We start from the raw sequence: 15,393 nt of genomic DNA on the forward strand, positions 1-15,393 counted from the left end.
TTTGTAATTTGAATATATAAAAGGTAAATTTGTTTAAAATAAGTAAATTAATTTATAGTCCCATAATTTATATATCATATAAAATTTGTAAAAAAATGAAGCAATTCGAATTGCTAAAGGGGTGATAAAACTTTAATGGGGCGAATAGAAAAGTCTGAGTTATAAATAAATATGCTTATGGAGTGAACAGATTGTCATTTAGGATTATCAAAACTGCTTTTACCAACTTAATAGAACGTTACTATATAGTTATGTTATATAGCGATACGATAGCGCAGGCGGAGTTACCATTCATTCATTAAAAAAAAATTAGAATTAGAAATATTAACTAGAATTGTCATATTTATCATTATTATCAGCTGTTATGATGATAACATCTGGGGATTGGGGGCCTTCTTTTTAGTGTTTCCCATTGGGGGGTTTTGCCAGTAGCTGTCATGCTTGGCAGGCGAATTGGCAAGCGTAGAGATATTTTAAGAGGGACGCTACTGCCCATACCTTGTACTTCTTAGTCGCTTCTTATAACATCTACGGGAAAGGAAGGGGTGGCCTATTCAGTTTTTTTTTTATAAAAGAAAAAGCAACAGCTAGAAATTATCCTAATTCATTTTTCTAATGACCTCTCTTCTAATGACATATACATAATTTATATTCTAAATTATCAAATTTTACTATACGAATAGATTAATTTAAAAAAAAAATCAAAACGAAGTTAGAAAATATTCCACAAATTAGACTACGTCTAAAGAAATTAGTCCTGTACACCAAGAGAGAGTATGTTGACTGTTGTGAAATAAATTGACTTTGACAGATGACGATAGGCACGTTTAGTAGACCATTTACCTAAGAACTAGATACGGCCATACTTAAACTATTCCGAAAACAGAGCAAGTAAACGGTAGATGTTTTTCCATATATACGATACTTTCGCGTAATCTTCATAGGAAGTCATAATTTTTGGCGAGTTCGAAATTTATGGTAGTCATAGTAAAGTAGTATATAATAGTATTAGTACTACTAAGGCATGTTAAACCAGAAGGGTACGGGGGGAAGGGATTGTTAGTAATGCGGGCTACTAGTCCCATTGCTAACAATATACCCTTATCAGTTCCATTGCTAATAATATACCCTAACAAGTCGACCTCCCCGTGGTCTCCCCTGGAAACTATCGTGCTGAATTCCAAGTGTATTCATCACGATGGGCTAACTGACCTGCCCTTTCATCCTCACCTATCATCTATCACTGGTAATCCCGCCTGCGCTAACGGTATACGCTGGCGGGGTTACCATTCCATTATTATCCATTAAAAAAAAACAATATACCCTGGTAGATCGACCTCTATGTGATCCCACCTGGAAAACATTGTGCTGGATTCTAGGTATATTCATCACGATGGGCTAACTGGTTTGCTCTTTCATTCTTACCTATAATCTATCACTGGTGTCCTGTCAGCATATTTTAGTGCAATAAAGAATATATATACCGTTAGCATTAGGGTTATCATTCTATTATCGTCGATTAAACAGAAAGGTACACATTCTCCAAAATAATTTGAACAGATAAATATTACAAAACATTTATTATAGTAAAATAATTACTCTAAGTTACCAAAACGCAAGTCATTCAAGGCAATCTTTAACTTAAATGTTATTTTATTTTAACATTTACATAAATTATTTACAAGCACAATATAGAATTTATTTATCTCAACATTTTGCTACGATTGCGATCGGTGTTTTCTGAAGCACCGTTTGTCGGCTTGTCGTGTCAAAATGTCTGACACGAAATTTCTATGTGTAAATACTCTAAGGATGTCATCACGAGCTTCTTGTATGCCTTCGCAAACTATTTTACTTCTTTGTATATTACCCTGGAATAAACAATTTTATGTTTATTAGTTCTATTTAAATAATTATTCGTCGTAATTATTGTGTTTAAATAAACACGCAAAACAAACGCCGCGAAAGTATTACAAAATATTTTATATTTTATATTAAAAATTATCTGCAACATTTTCTAATACTGTAGCGGCTCTACACTCGCACATTACATAACTACGGGAATGTATGTAGACTCCGGTTACACGTACAGACGCCGCACAACTTAAATATAATTTTTGCGCGGGAGATCCAACACGCCGGTTTACACTACATTTTTGTAAACAGGCGCAAATATTCGCAAGTCATCGGTTTATTTGGGGTGATTCTAGGGATAATTTATTATTTTATCTATTTTTTATATATGTATACATAAACGACGAAGAGTAGGCACTGACAATGGACCTTTCGGGAGCCCTGGACCACGGTTCTAGAAAGATTTAGTCACCTTAGTGTGAGATGAAATAGGTGATGAAAGCTAAAATTTTACTAAAATCCCTCTATTTAACATTTCAAACCGGATTTGTCACCCATTGTCATTGTCTATCTTAAATTACAGCAAAACCACTTTAAATTGCCGATACACGTAGGCTATGTGTAATACAAATTGTTAATATTAATAATTATTTGTTATTTATTAGTGTCTCCATGATTCAACCAATGAAATGTTTAGTATATACATACTTTCTCTATTATTTATAAAAACTAAAATCTCTTACAAATCTATTTCAACTTCTAGAGTGTTTTACTTTTTTTTTTAAATAGAAAGTAGTGCATAATAAAAAACCAAAACAATAATTAAAATAGGTTTATAAGATGCTAGGGTTAGTATTTGGAATAGAGACTGGATAGTGCGGTGCATAGACTACAGTTTTAATACATTCATATCATTCATTATATAAAGTATGATAATACAGACTGTAATAGGTATATTTTAGTAATGAGTAAAAACTCATAAATAAAAACTTATTTTGTGATTTTTGCAATAAATTGCTTGGTTCAAGTATATAGTGAAAAATTATGAAATTTTGTATTGGTTCATGTTTTAAAAGTTATAAATATTGAAAATTTCGATAGAAACAGATGGTAATGATTTTATGCCCGTGAGAAAATTACTAGGAAAGTTATAAATTACCTTCAATAATTCTAATAATGTGTGTGAATGTGGTCGTAGCACGGTAAGTGCCCGTCCAGAAGCAGTCTCCACTGCTCGTAACACGCCTGCTAATTGTTCACCTACGTCAGCTTCCAATGAAACCTATATGCAATAGATAGATTAGTTCAACTCAAGTTTAATGTACCATATTCGTTTTTCATTTTATTTTTTATAGCTTGATTATTATAATTGTGGGAATATTTACGTTAAAATAACATAATGGCAGTTAGTAATATAGAAAATAAACAATCAAATTTTCATGATCATTTAACCAAACTTAACGACCTTATTTCTATGCATTTTGCATAACATACTAAAAAAATACAGGAAAATTGAGAGTTTGTACCGATTTTAATAACAAAAATAAGTGCCTAATTATCTCATATTTCATCATATTAGCACACTTTAGTAGCGTTTCTAAAAAAAATCATCACCAGATGTAATTTTTTTATCTATTTATTTCCTTGTTTTTTTCAATAGAAATATTTATAGGAAACAAGTATCATTTATGAGGTTAGTTAGTATCTCATTTTAAGTTGTATAAAAACAAATATAATTTACCAAGTCGTCCATTTGCGCGGTGAGATGGTGAATCTTCCAGCCGTCGGCGCTGGTGAGAACGTGCTTCTGACTGGCGATGGCGAGTATGTCGGAAGCGCGCGGCTCTCGGCGCCGCACGTCGGCCGGCCGCACGAAGTGTAGCGCCGTGCCGCGCCAGCCACACACATAGCTCGAGCTTAGCAGCGGCCCTGCCATCACCCATACAAATATCTTGGAGTATTCAGCAAGAGGAGGGAGGGAGTTACTCCCCGTTACTAGTAATATACGCTGTCAGTTTTATTTCCACATAGATACTGTTTGAGAACACCTGTGATTAATTTTAGTAAATTTGTTACGATCAACTAATCAGACTTCATCTTTCACTGGTGCTCTGCCATTATATACCATTAGCATAGGCTGGTGCACCATTCTATCTTCGTGTCATCTTTATTCAAATATATGCAAGTAACCCCGCCTGCGCTATCGGCATATCTTGGCTGGGCACAAGTGAGAGACGATTGATGAAGATAAAATCAGGTCAGTCAGTCCATTGTGACAATATTGACCGTGATGATTTCAAAGGGGAACTGCATGCAGGTTGCTCTGTTAGGGTATATTGCTAGCAATAAGTTTATTAGAGTCTATTCATTACTAACAATCTCTTTCCCTCCTATATGCTATTTGTACTTGTTTTAATGAATTATAATAAAAATCCTTACGTTTAGGCGGAGGATTGACGGTCACTGGGGATGGAGATGGTGGGGGCGGTGTTTCTTCTGCCGGAAATTCGCACTGTCTCACTTCACTGCTTAACCTGTTAATTTTATTGGCATTTATATTACGGTAGAATAAAAATAAATTCTCGCCAGATCTATCTATCCATGTTTTATACTACAGTTAAATTATATTAACACTAAATGACAAATTTATAGGATGAGGCAAAATTAATATATGGATTTTATAATATATAATACGTGGATTTTATATTCATATTTATCACGATCAGATTGATCTTATACAATCTGAGGAAAGAGACAATAGACTAGAGCAGTCTTGTATGCACCAGACAAGTCATGAACATGTTAACTTAGAGAGTTAAGTACACTCTGTTTTTCCTGTTCAGCCCATAAATTAATAAATAATTAATAATTAAATTAATTAATAGCAAATTGTGTCAGCAGTCTCTACATAGCAATATCTATTGGTGAATTTCGATTGTTAAATCTTAATAACAATTTTAAAGTAGAAGACAATGTGAACAATGCATTTGTGTCTTGAGAACAATAATCAGACTTGAGCTGGCATGAATGTTGAGTGGCTTTTTAACAACCGAAATTGTTTGGTATGGCTTTGACATGAAGGTAAACCAATCAAGAAACTGACATTTGTTTCCTCGGCTTCTTTCTTGGAGAGACGTCATTGTCAATACGTGGCGGATCGGGTTCGTCGTCGGGCGCAGGAGACGAGGATGCTGAGATGGTGGTGGAACCACCCGAACCGTTGCCGTCCATCACTCCCGCGCCCGTTTCCGCTTCCGCTCCCACACCGGCAATGGCTCCACTGCTACTCATGCCTGTTGGAACGTCCTCCCAGCCTGTACCTTCTCGGCCGTACGCAAGCAAATGACCACTTCCTGTCTTGGTCGGTGAACTGTAATTATAAATTCAAGAATGATAAAATTTATGCTACCAAATACAATATCTTCATTATCTTACTAGATAGCCTGAAGAATTCTATATCACTTTCAACGCTATCTATTAAAAGTAGTGTTCGAACGAACTTTTGGTTTCGGTTTCGGCTAGAAATTCTACTTTCGGCCTTAGTTTCGGAATCGGCCAAAAATTGGCCGAAACTTTCGGCCGCGTCGAAACTTTGTGTGTGTATCTAACTGAAACTTGTTTTTTTTTAAGTTTACTTCCAAGAGTAAGTCATAATTTTAACATGTTTCTACATATAAATATATATAACATATTTGTTACATACATTAGTGTTTATTATTACTCTTTAACTATCTGTGTGTTTGTGTAAATAATTGTGTAAAAAATACACTAGATTTTAGTATAGAAGAGAAATTTTAATGTTTCAATAAGTTTTGGTTTCGGCTGAAACTGAAACCAAGGCCGAAAGTTCAGATTCGGTTTCGTTTGTAAAACCTGTTTCGGTAGGACACTAATTAAAAGTTATTCAAAGTAGTGATAACCATATAAAATTAACTATTTTTCATTTTTCGGTTTTTCAGGTGAACTTTAGGGATATCCGAGTTTTTTTTCTCTTTTAAAACACCTAGGGGTGTTTTATAGAAAGTTTTTTTTATTAGAAATAAAACCAAAAATATTCAAATATTAGTCAAACTATTTTTGAGTTTTAACGAGACTAAGGATTAGGAATTGATTTTTATATATATAAAAATAAATTTTTGTATTTAAATATTGTAGATGTGAAAGCAAGTTTGTTACCTTTTAGTGTATTAACAAATCAATAAATTTTCTTCAAAATTAGTATTTGAGATAGAGGTGATCTCAAATAGACCTGATCACAGATGAAGTTGCGGAAACTTACTAATAAATATGTATATAAATAAGACAATAAATATATACCCATCTATATCTCGTTTCCTCAGTATGGACGGTCTTGGAAGCACAGATGTGATGGAAGTTGGTGGCGGTCTGTTCTCAGATATAGTTGAGGATACAGGATTTACTATGCCAACTATGACAGAAGAAATAAGTTATTTAGTCAATTATTATATGACATCTACATAAGTGAAAATATTCTTTGTGTCAAGTAGCACAATAATGCCAAGATTATTGTTCATTCACATCACAACATCATTGTTAAACTCTCTACAAGTAAGTATTATGTATAGATAAAATAATAATTATTGTACATTCGATGGATACATGTTATTTCTTGTCGTGTTAATAAAGCCTTACACACATTTTAAGTTTTTTTTTTTTTTTATACAACTTAGAATGGCAAACAAGCTGACGGCCCACCTGATGGAAAGTGGTAACCGTCGCCTATAGACATGAGCAGTAACATGGACATAACAGAGTATACTGTTTCGCCCATGATACCCCCCATGCGTTACCATTCCCGAGGACTCAGGTGTTATTCCTCTGTACCCAGTAAATTCACGCCATATCCCACCCTTCAAACCGAAACACAGCCATGCAAACACAACTGTTTCATTGTTGAAACACGAATGGGAGAGAGGTACCCAAGCAATCGACTTTTGTACAAAGTCTCCCTCTGTTATTTATTAAGTAATCATAATTCATTCATATCATATGTTTAGCATATGCGAAGTTAAAACGAAGTAAATAAATATATGTAAACATTTCTCAAGGAATAATACATACTTACATAGGACATAATGTTGTTACATGAAAATATATTTTAAACTTAAAAAAATACTGCATTTATGATTAATTATGAATTAAATCATAACAAGATAGAAGGAAATCCATGTTTTCAGACTGAACTTGTTTTTTAAGTACAATGTAAGTTTGTTGTAACGGTACTGTTACATATTGTTTAATTTTATCACGAGGGTCATTTGAAAAGTTCTTAACCTAACATGGTTAAAGTCATTGGTTTTTTTTATAACTACCCCCATTTTGTAGTTACATTATTTACCAACAAGTACGCACAGTTTAGTTTATTCATAGTAACTCAGTGTTCGTTTACACGTGATACCGTAAATCAAGTCAGAGCTATTTTTGAAAATGGATAAAATTGAAAATCGTGCAGTGATAAAATACCTGAATTTGAAAGGTTTAACTCCAAAAGCTATACATGAAGACATGTCTACTACTTTGGGTGAGTCCGCTCCTTCGTATGCGACTGTTAAAAACTAGGTGTCAGAGTTTAAACGTGGTCGTGAGACCATTCAAGATGGCCCCATAGTGGCCGGCCTTCGACTGCTTCCACTGATCAAAACAAAGAAAAATTCTGTGATTTAATTTTATCTGATCGAAGATTGACTGTCGAGGAGATAGCTAAGACTGTAGGCATCTCATCTGAGCGAACACATCATATAATTACTACTGAACTTGGATTCTCTAAGGTGTCTGCGCGGTGGGTACCGCGACTGCTTTCAGTGGAACAAAAACGCAACCGACTCACGACTTATGTTAGGCTAAGAACTTTTCAAATGACCCCTTGTAATAGCTATTTTTAACGACAGTTAAGGATATGATTCATTGAATCATATACTACGAAAATAGACGTGGAAGTTACCTGGAGTAGGCGCGTGCGATTGGTGTAATTGATGCGGCTGATGCGTCTGGTGGGATTGGTGCGTTTGGTGGAGCGGGAAAGGCGTGAGAGGGCGCTGCGGCAGCGGGCGCGGCACCTCGTAGTACAGCTGCGCCGGCGCACTGTTGCCCACCACACCACGTACGCCTACACTGGCCACACCCACCACCTGCGTATCACCACTCATGTCTCAAAATATAGTCTGCAGAAATCAGTTATGTTAAACATTTCAAAATATACATATAATGTTACCTGTACTGACTTTGAGGTGGTTTTTGGGCGGACATCGAAGATATGCTGTTGTGAAAGCATGAGTGAGTTTTTGTATTCTCCTATATAGTTCTTTGTGGAGTGGTGGTAGAACATTACACTAATAGATATTTTTTTTATATCAATATTTGTAGGGATGAGACCGAAAATTGTTAGAAGTTATGGAAATTAAAAAATAGATCCTGTAATTGTAAGAAAACAATGTACTTGCATTGACAGGGGTCAATTGAATGAATAAACTCTAAATACACTTGTTACGGAATTATTTTTAAATTATTTTAATTTTAAATATTTATGCATAAAATGGCCACAATATTTAAAACCGGCTGCCTGAAATAAGTAAAATTACCTAGGTATTTCATTCGAGATGGCAATTTTACACATAACTACAATATTAATATTAATTAGGGAGTAATGTTACCTTCGACTGGTAGTTCCTTTGTAGCAGTGGCAAAGGTCGTGGGGTAACAGCAACATTTGCAGCGGAGGCGGTGGTCGGGGCCACAGCACTGGCAGCCGGCGCAGGCGTGGCGGCCCGCGGCGCCGCGCCGCGGATGGTGCCTGCTATCACTCCGCTGGCTGAAATTATCAATGATACTTAATCTATCTAAATAAATAAAAATTAATTGCTAAATCCATTGTTTAGCTAACAACTCCGTAACGGCTGGACCAGCGAACTAAATATAGATGTTAGTAAACATATATTGTTTATTTCAATTTAAGAAATAGGATAGCTTTAACTTTGATACGAAAAGAGATCCGATAGATGGTGGTAATTGGGAAAACTGCCGAATCAGTTAGTTACCTAATAAAAATTAAAGAATAGAAGCGTTGAAAAGATTGATTCATTTACAATCACAAAGTGAATTTTTCTTTTTAAATGTTAATTTGAGTTATTTTTAGGGTTATATACAGTACGTTAACGTAACTTAAGCCATTCCTTAAAACTAGTGATAGTATTCATTAAAAGGTTTCAAAAAAAAAATCCTAGAAAACAATTATATACTTTACATATATAATTTTATATTACGATTTATATAAAAAACGATTTGTATCATCGACACTACATAATAATAGGTATGTACATACTTTGCACTGTGTAGTGTCGTCGGTACAGATATAGGTTGTTTTTTTTTTCGAAAATAGTTTTGCTTTTTGTTTTTTTAGTAATATAAAAACTTTTTCTAAGGAAAAATAAAATTTTATAAACCTAAGAATATTAATGAATACTAATACCAGTTTTAAGAAATGAGTCACGTTAATTAATATACTGTATATATCAATTTCATTCATATAAAATTAGTATATTATATAGCATAGTAAGCACAAAGAAGGTATTATCGAATTTTTCTGCTGTATTTTTTGGCTGTTACATGAAACTACGTTTTACGATATATGATCCAGCTAATGACTTCTGTTTTACAACTGGCAGCTTTCTATTTGTGTGGTATTATAGTAATATAAAAAATTATAAGTGCTACTAACATGTAAGCACAGATGTAGTCGCCAATGTTACGATAGCAGAATGCGATGGCTGTGTGGTGGACAGGGCAGCAGAGGACAATGGTATCGTAGGTGCGCCTGCAAAGTTTGTTGGTGGCCCAGGTAAAGGTGCTGGTGCAGACGCAGAGGCTGGGGCGAGAGCGGAGGCGGGGGCGGAAACGGGAGCGGACGAGCGCGGCGTGCTTACGCGAGGTGGAGGTGCACGCGCTCCGTATAGTACTCCCCGTGGCCCACGATTACCTCCTGACCAACTATTACCTGTATGAATTCATTGTTGTCTTAATACTTGATAAAGAACAATGATATTAAAATATATTTGACTAAATAAATGTGTCATAACATCTATCCACATCATGCCCTATGAAGGAGATACGATAAAAGGCGGGGGAATACTACTAGGGGATAGCAAACACCTCCTTTCTGTACTACTAAAGAAACTCTACCAATAGTGAGTTTTACACATGAAATTGACAGGTAGATTGTAAATATAAAAAAAATACTGACATATGAAACTTAGTGTCAAAACCAAATCTATGAATACTATGACTGACTGGATGACTAACAATTACTATAATAAATCAATTTAAAATGTGTTGAAAATAATCAAAATGAAAACAAATTACCTGTAGCCAATGGCTGAGGAGCGGGGGTTGGTGCAACTTGTCTGATAGCAAGCGAAGCACCAGCAGCCAGGCCTCGTGGGACATGGGGCACATGGCTTGTCACACCCACTCCTTTACTAACTAGTACACCACCACCACCTGTAGTACTTACATTCACATTTGACAACACAGCTGTAAAATATAAATACCAATTTAAATAACATAATTAATATTTTAAAGTTTTCATTGTTATTATAGAAACATTTTATATTAAAATTGTAAAGTATAGACAATAATTTTACATTTAAAATTATTATTTTTCTTCATACATATTTTTTTTTTTAATAAATATAGTTTGGGACTTATGATAAATTCTTATAAAGTTTATATAAACATGAAAATATTTATTTATACTTATATGATAACAAGGCAATAAAAAAAATACAAATAAATATTATAACACTGACTAAATAATGTTTAATTACTTAGACAGAGATTTGATAAACACTCTTTAGGTAGGTAGTGTTTTCATTTATTTCTATAGTAAGACTGTAATAATTTATGCTGCGTATTTCTTATAACTAATTGTGTTTTTATAAAGAAATAATATTTTACCTGGTCTAGTATTGTGATGAGGCAACGGTGGCAATACTCTTACAGGTGGTAGTGTACGCACAGATGGACTGACAACCAGGTTACCTTGCCCACTCATCAGCTGCCCTCCCACATTTAATACTTGTGCTGCACTTACTGGTGGTGCACCAGAAGTTTGCACATTAGTGTTGCTTGCTGGCTGTGCTGATAACTGGCTCCCTTGACTAATTATCTGGGTTGCTGGACTCAATATCTGTCCAGAACTGATCAATTGTGACTGAGATATAATCTGATTGCTTTGTCCTTGAGACATTATCTGTGTACTTTGTAATATAGGGGACCCACTTACAATCATTTGTTGCTGAAATTAGACATATTAAGTAGATGGGTACAGAAGACTTTATATGTATAATTGAAACATTGATTAACTAGAATAAACAGAGGCTTATGGCCAAATTTGGGTAGGCATAATAGGGTTAGCTTGGTATGGGTTCCTGGACATAAAGGGATTAAAGGTAATGAAAAGGCAGATGAGTTGGCGAGAAAGGGATCAGAATCAAAAATGGTAGGTCCTGAACCATACGTTGCACTTGCATCAAGTGTTGTTATATCTGTCCTTGAGAAGTATGTGAGGAAAAAACAGCAAAAGAAATGGAGAACTTTGAAGGGTCTTAGATATCCTAAAAAGTTTTTAAATGACAATGTTAAGGGATGGGATAAACTCATCTACAGCAGTGGCAAACAACAGGCAAGACTCATTATGGGTGCCCTAACTGGACATATGCCAATAAGGCATATACTACATAAGATGGGTCAATCTTTGGACACACTGTGCAGACTGTGTGGGGAGAAATTGGAATCCATGGAACACTTGGTGTGCATCTGCGATTCATTGGCAAGTATGCATATGAGTCTACTGGGAATGGCTTATCCAGAACCAGAGGACTACAGATATCTTAAACCACGGGATATCATTAGGGTAACACATATCTATGAAATGATGGTATAAGCCAGGGAGAAGCACAAAAGATTGGTATGGGTCGACGTGCATCAGCTTAGCTGACCCCATATGCAAAAAATAAGATAAGATGGCCAAAAATTGTTAGTAAATTCTGTTATGATGAGGAATAAATGCTGCACATAATTGAGTACAGCAAAAGTGGCTGCAGTCAACTCATGCACAAACAAAATATATGAAAAACATTGCTACTAAGAACATCTTAAAATTCCTATCTCTAACTGAAATTAGCAACAAATTTTAAAAAGAATGAGCATAATAAATCACAGAAGTAATAGAGTTTTTCTGCCTGAAAAAGCTGGTACTCAATAATAAATAAATGGGATAAACAGTAAGATTTCATAAAAATTAATAGAGTTGCTATCATGCCTAAATATTGCCTAAAACTAATCAAAGACTACCTGGAAGTAAGAAAATAGATTCATTGGCTTTAAAATTGCATCTACATTAAAAATTTCATTTAAACAGTAATTTTGCAGTTATAGTGCTAACCAAGCAAAAAAACCTCATTTTTAAATTTATAACAATAGTAAGAAAGTGAAAAATATTAATAATAAGGTGAGGATATGAAATTCTGCTATAAATGTTCTAATCCAAGGCTAGCTAACCCCAGGTTTACAGGATACAAACAGCACAACCAAAGTCCAAATATTGATAAATAAGTATTAGAGAAACCTAAAAAAAAATTTAGTAGATAGGCACCCTTAAAAGTAGTAGCCCAGCACTACCTCAGACCTTAAAAATTTTGCCTACCTTTCTAGACAGGTAAAATTCTATTGTCTAGCCTTGTTCTAATCAGTGAACTGTGTATTTATAGCTTAGTTAGGTGAGAATCCAAAAATATATTCAAAATACAAAAAATATATTAAAAATTTTATTATTCTAAAAAGTAAAGTCAATAAAATAATTCAGACCAACAAACAAAAGGAACATAATAAATTATATTTTGTGAATTTAGTTGTTAGGGTCGTAAATTTAAGTCATAAATTAGAATAGTTAAAAAATTTGAACCTTTTTTAGCATCTGATAATGAGAATAGTCTATTAATGTGGGATTTTCTAATATATTACACAAATTCTACAGAATCATAAAAATGGTGATGCAATAATAGAAGTAATATTTGACTAGTGAAATTATATAAATTAAAAATTATTATTGTAATACCATCAAATACTAGTACCCATGACTTTGTATAAATTAAATAACAAGTATTTTTATAATATAGTATGTTAAAAATATGGTTTATTTGTATAACAAATTCCATTCAATTGTAAGTATGATAGAATAACAAATAAATGTTATAAAACATTTTACATTTAGGTATAATATTAATGAGATAAGATGGTTTTAAACTTAATTGAAAATTATTGTATTTAACTTATGTCAACTCATACTTCTACTGAGTAAAAAAAGAAACAAATTTAGATAGAGTCAAATGTTACAACCTTTAGTGAAATGTAGACAAGTCAATTATTACATCCACACCAATTATAGATTGGTTTTGACTACTTTTATTATGAAATTTACATATACAAAAGGAGAAACTAACATTTGACTAATCATGCACATCTGTTTAATTTTGTATAGCGATTTCTTACACAAAAAAGAAAAAACTAAGAAGGGATTATTATTGAATAGTTTTAGGATTTTACCGAAATTCCTACAGTAACAGATGCCAATATCGCATGAGTGAAACTGTGAAATTAGTTGCTAAACTAAAATGTACTATAAGTCAATTGAGTAAATTTACCTGAGAAGCGACGCTTGGAGAAATGATCTGAGCGGTTGGACGCATCAAGCCTACTTGCCCAGCGTGCGTAATTATTTGATTAGTGTTTGTTGTCTTCGGCTGGCAAGGTATCACATGAGCCATTTTGACTTCGGTATTGGATACACTTTTCACAATAGTTATTTTTTGCGGGGCCAAATCAATGGGATACATTTTGCCCGTTGTGACTGTTCTATCATTTTCTAAGTTATTACTCATTTTGTTATTATATTTTCTTTTAACTGAATAACATTTTTTACATTAGAAATCCCATATACTTCAAATTTAAGAAAAAAATGTCTGAATTTCAGTAGAATTCAATAGAAATACAAATTTGAAAAAGATGCAAGCAAAAAGAAATAATGCACAACAATCGCATTCTTGATTGAACAGAGTAACTAGAACAACCAACAACGTCACTGTAATCTGACAGTCACTCTGTCACTACATAGTAAGAAATTCTATATGAAAAAGAATTGGACACTATCCTTACATTGATGAAATTGGAAAATGAGTTTATGCAACTACTAAATATAAGACTGCGTGTGCAACAATTTATAGTTATGAACTAGACTGTTACTATACTACCTTGTTACAATATGATTGTGAATTTATCCACAACCCAACACCTTCATCGTCAATGAAAAAAATTAATAAAACTAAAGTTATCTTATATATTTAACTATAATTTTTTCAATAATTGTATACAATACAATTTCTTGTAATTCCGCGTAATCTGTATTTGGTACTCAGATTATGGCATAGACAAACATATATGACATATTTATTACTAGGATATAAAAACTATTCAAGACATTGTAATGTAACTACAGCTTAATCTATTTCTATTCCAAAACGCTTAGCAGGTATTTATTCGTGCAGTGCATAACGACGTTTACTAGTCGAGCTAAACCTATTTCCCATTAACGAAGGGACCTACCAAAGGGCGAGATACTCCTTGACTTACCCCTGGTCGCTTGGAGGGAAAGGGATTGTTAATAATAGAATTTATTTCCCGCATTACCAGCAATACCCTATCAGGTCTACATTTACGCGGTTCCCCCTGAAAACTATGGTGATTAATTCTAGCGGAATTAGTCATGATGGGCTAACTGACTGACTGCTTTCATCAACACCTATCATCTCTCACTGGTGCCTCGCCAGCGTATACCGATAGCGCAGACGGGGTTACCATTTCATTATCACCTATTAAAAAAAAACTCCTGGTCGCTCGTGCTACGCGACAGCTTCGACTTGATTGCCATCGTGTCGTGTTCACTCGAGATTGTCCCCTCTACTGGATAAGGATTACATTCACTATATTAATGGGGAATAACGATCGCGTGTGCCAACTTCTCATACAATATAGGCGCGTATGTAAAGCGTAACCCTGCAGCAATTGTGTTGGACTATCTCCCGTAGATGCATGTTGAGACAAAGAGTAATGAAAGGTTTTCACTACAAATACAATAGCCAGTGCTTCCTTAGGGCCATAGTTTCGGTAACAATGAACGCTCGTAAAGCATACACGGCGGATAGAATCTAGCCACTATCGCCGCACTGTAACAGCACCGCGCTGCACCAGCATCACGCTGAAGCCGCGCGAGTTCACATCGTAGGTCATTATCGTTGGCCGGGTTTTATCGTAGTGGGCTAGCACTTCTAATTCCACCAGTAAATATTTAACTCGCTGATACACTTCTTATTGTTGTTTATCCCAACACCATTCTCTATTTTTTGATAGTTCATTTAACGGTACTAAGTATTTTCTCAAATTCTTAATAAATCTGCCATAAAATATACA

At 34.3% G+C, this 15,393-nt stretch overlaps 1 protein-coding gene across 2 annotated transcripts; it reads right to left on the bottom strand.

Annotated features, from left to right (window-relative positions):
* Positions 1-1,563: 1,563 nt before the first annotated feature.
* LOC113511077 (mucin-5AC) lies at positions 1,564-14,010 on the bottom strand. 2 transcript variants are annotated; one of them, XM_026894666.3, is made up of 12 exons: positions 13,572-14,010; positions 10,825-11,164; positions 10,231-10,401; positions 9,590-9,865; positions 8,526-8,683; positions 7,817-8,003; positions 6,172-6,283; positions 4,958-5,224; positions 4,294-4,388; positions 3,596-3,783; positions 3,014-3,136; positions 1,564-1,871 (listed from the first exon to the last, which is right to left on the bottom strand). In XM_026894666.3, exons 1-12 carry the CDS (start codon positions 13,806-13,808, stop codon positions 1,719-1,721), a joined length of 2,307 nt encoding a protein of 768 aa, XP_026750467.1. In that variant the 5' UTR covers positions 13,809-14,010; the 3' UTR covers positions 1,564-1,718. The 2 variants fall into 2 exon arrangements, with proteins under 2 accessions (XP_026750467.1, XP_052759445.1); XM_052903485.1 differs by lacking the exon at positions 9,590-9,865.
* Between the last annotated feature and the right edge of the window lie 1,383 nt (positions 14,011-15,393).

Source organism: Galleria mellonella, unplaced genomic scaffold (assembly GCF_026898425.1).
Source record: "Galleria mellonella isolate WM207_F2 unplaced genomic scaffold, CSIRO_AGI_GalMel_v1 utg139, whole genome shotgun sequence".
NCBI classification, from domain to species: Eukaryota; Metazoa; Arthropoda; class Insecta; order Lepidoptera; family Pyralidae; genus Galleria; species Galleria mellonella.

Bases quoted from the DNA above. Each gene is read 5' to 3' on its own strand.
- LOC113511077 (XM_026894666.3), bottom strand. From the start codon at position 13,808: ATGAGTAATAACTTAGAAAATGATAGAACAGTCACAACGGGCAAAATG. The intron at 4,389-4,957 runs GTCAGTTTCTTG...TAAAATTAACAG, and splicing joins AAGAAGCCGAGGAAACAAAT to GTTAAGCAGTGAAGTGAGAC. The intron at 3,137-3,595 runs GTAAATTATATT...TATTGCATATAG, and splicing joins CCGCGCAAATGGACGACTTG to GTTTCATTGGAAGCTGACGT.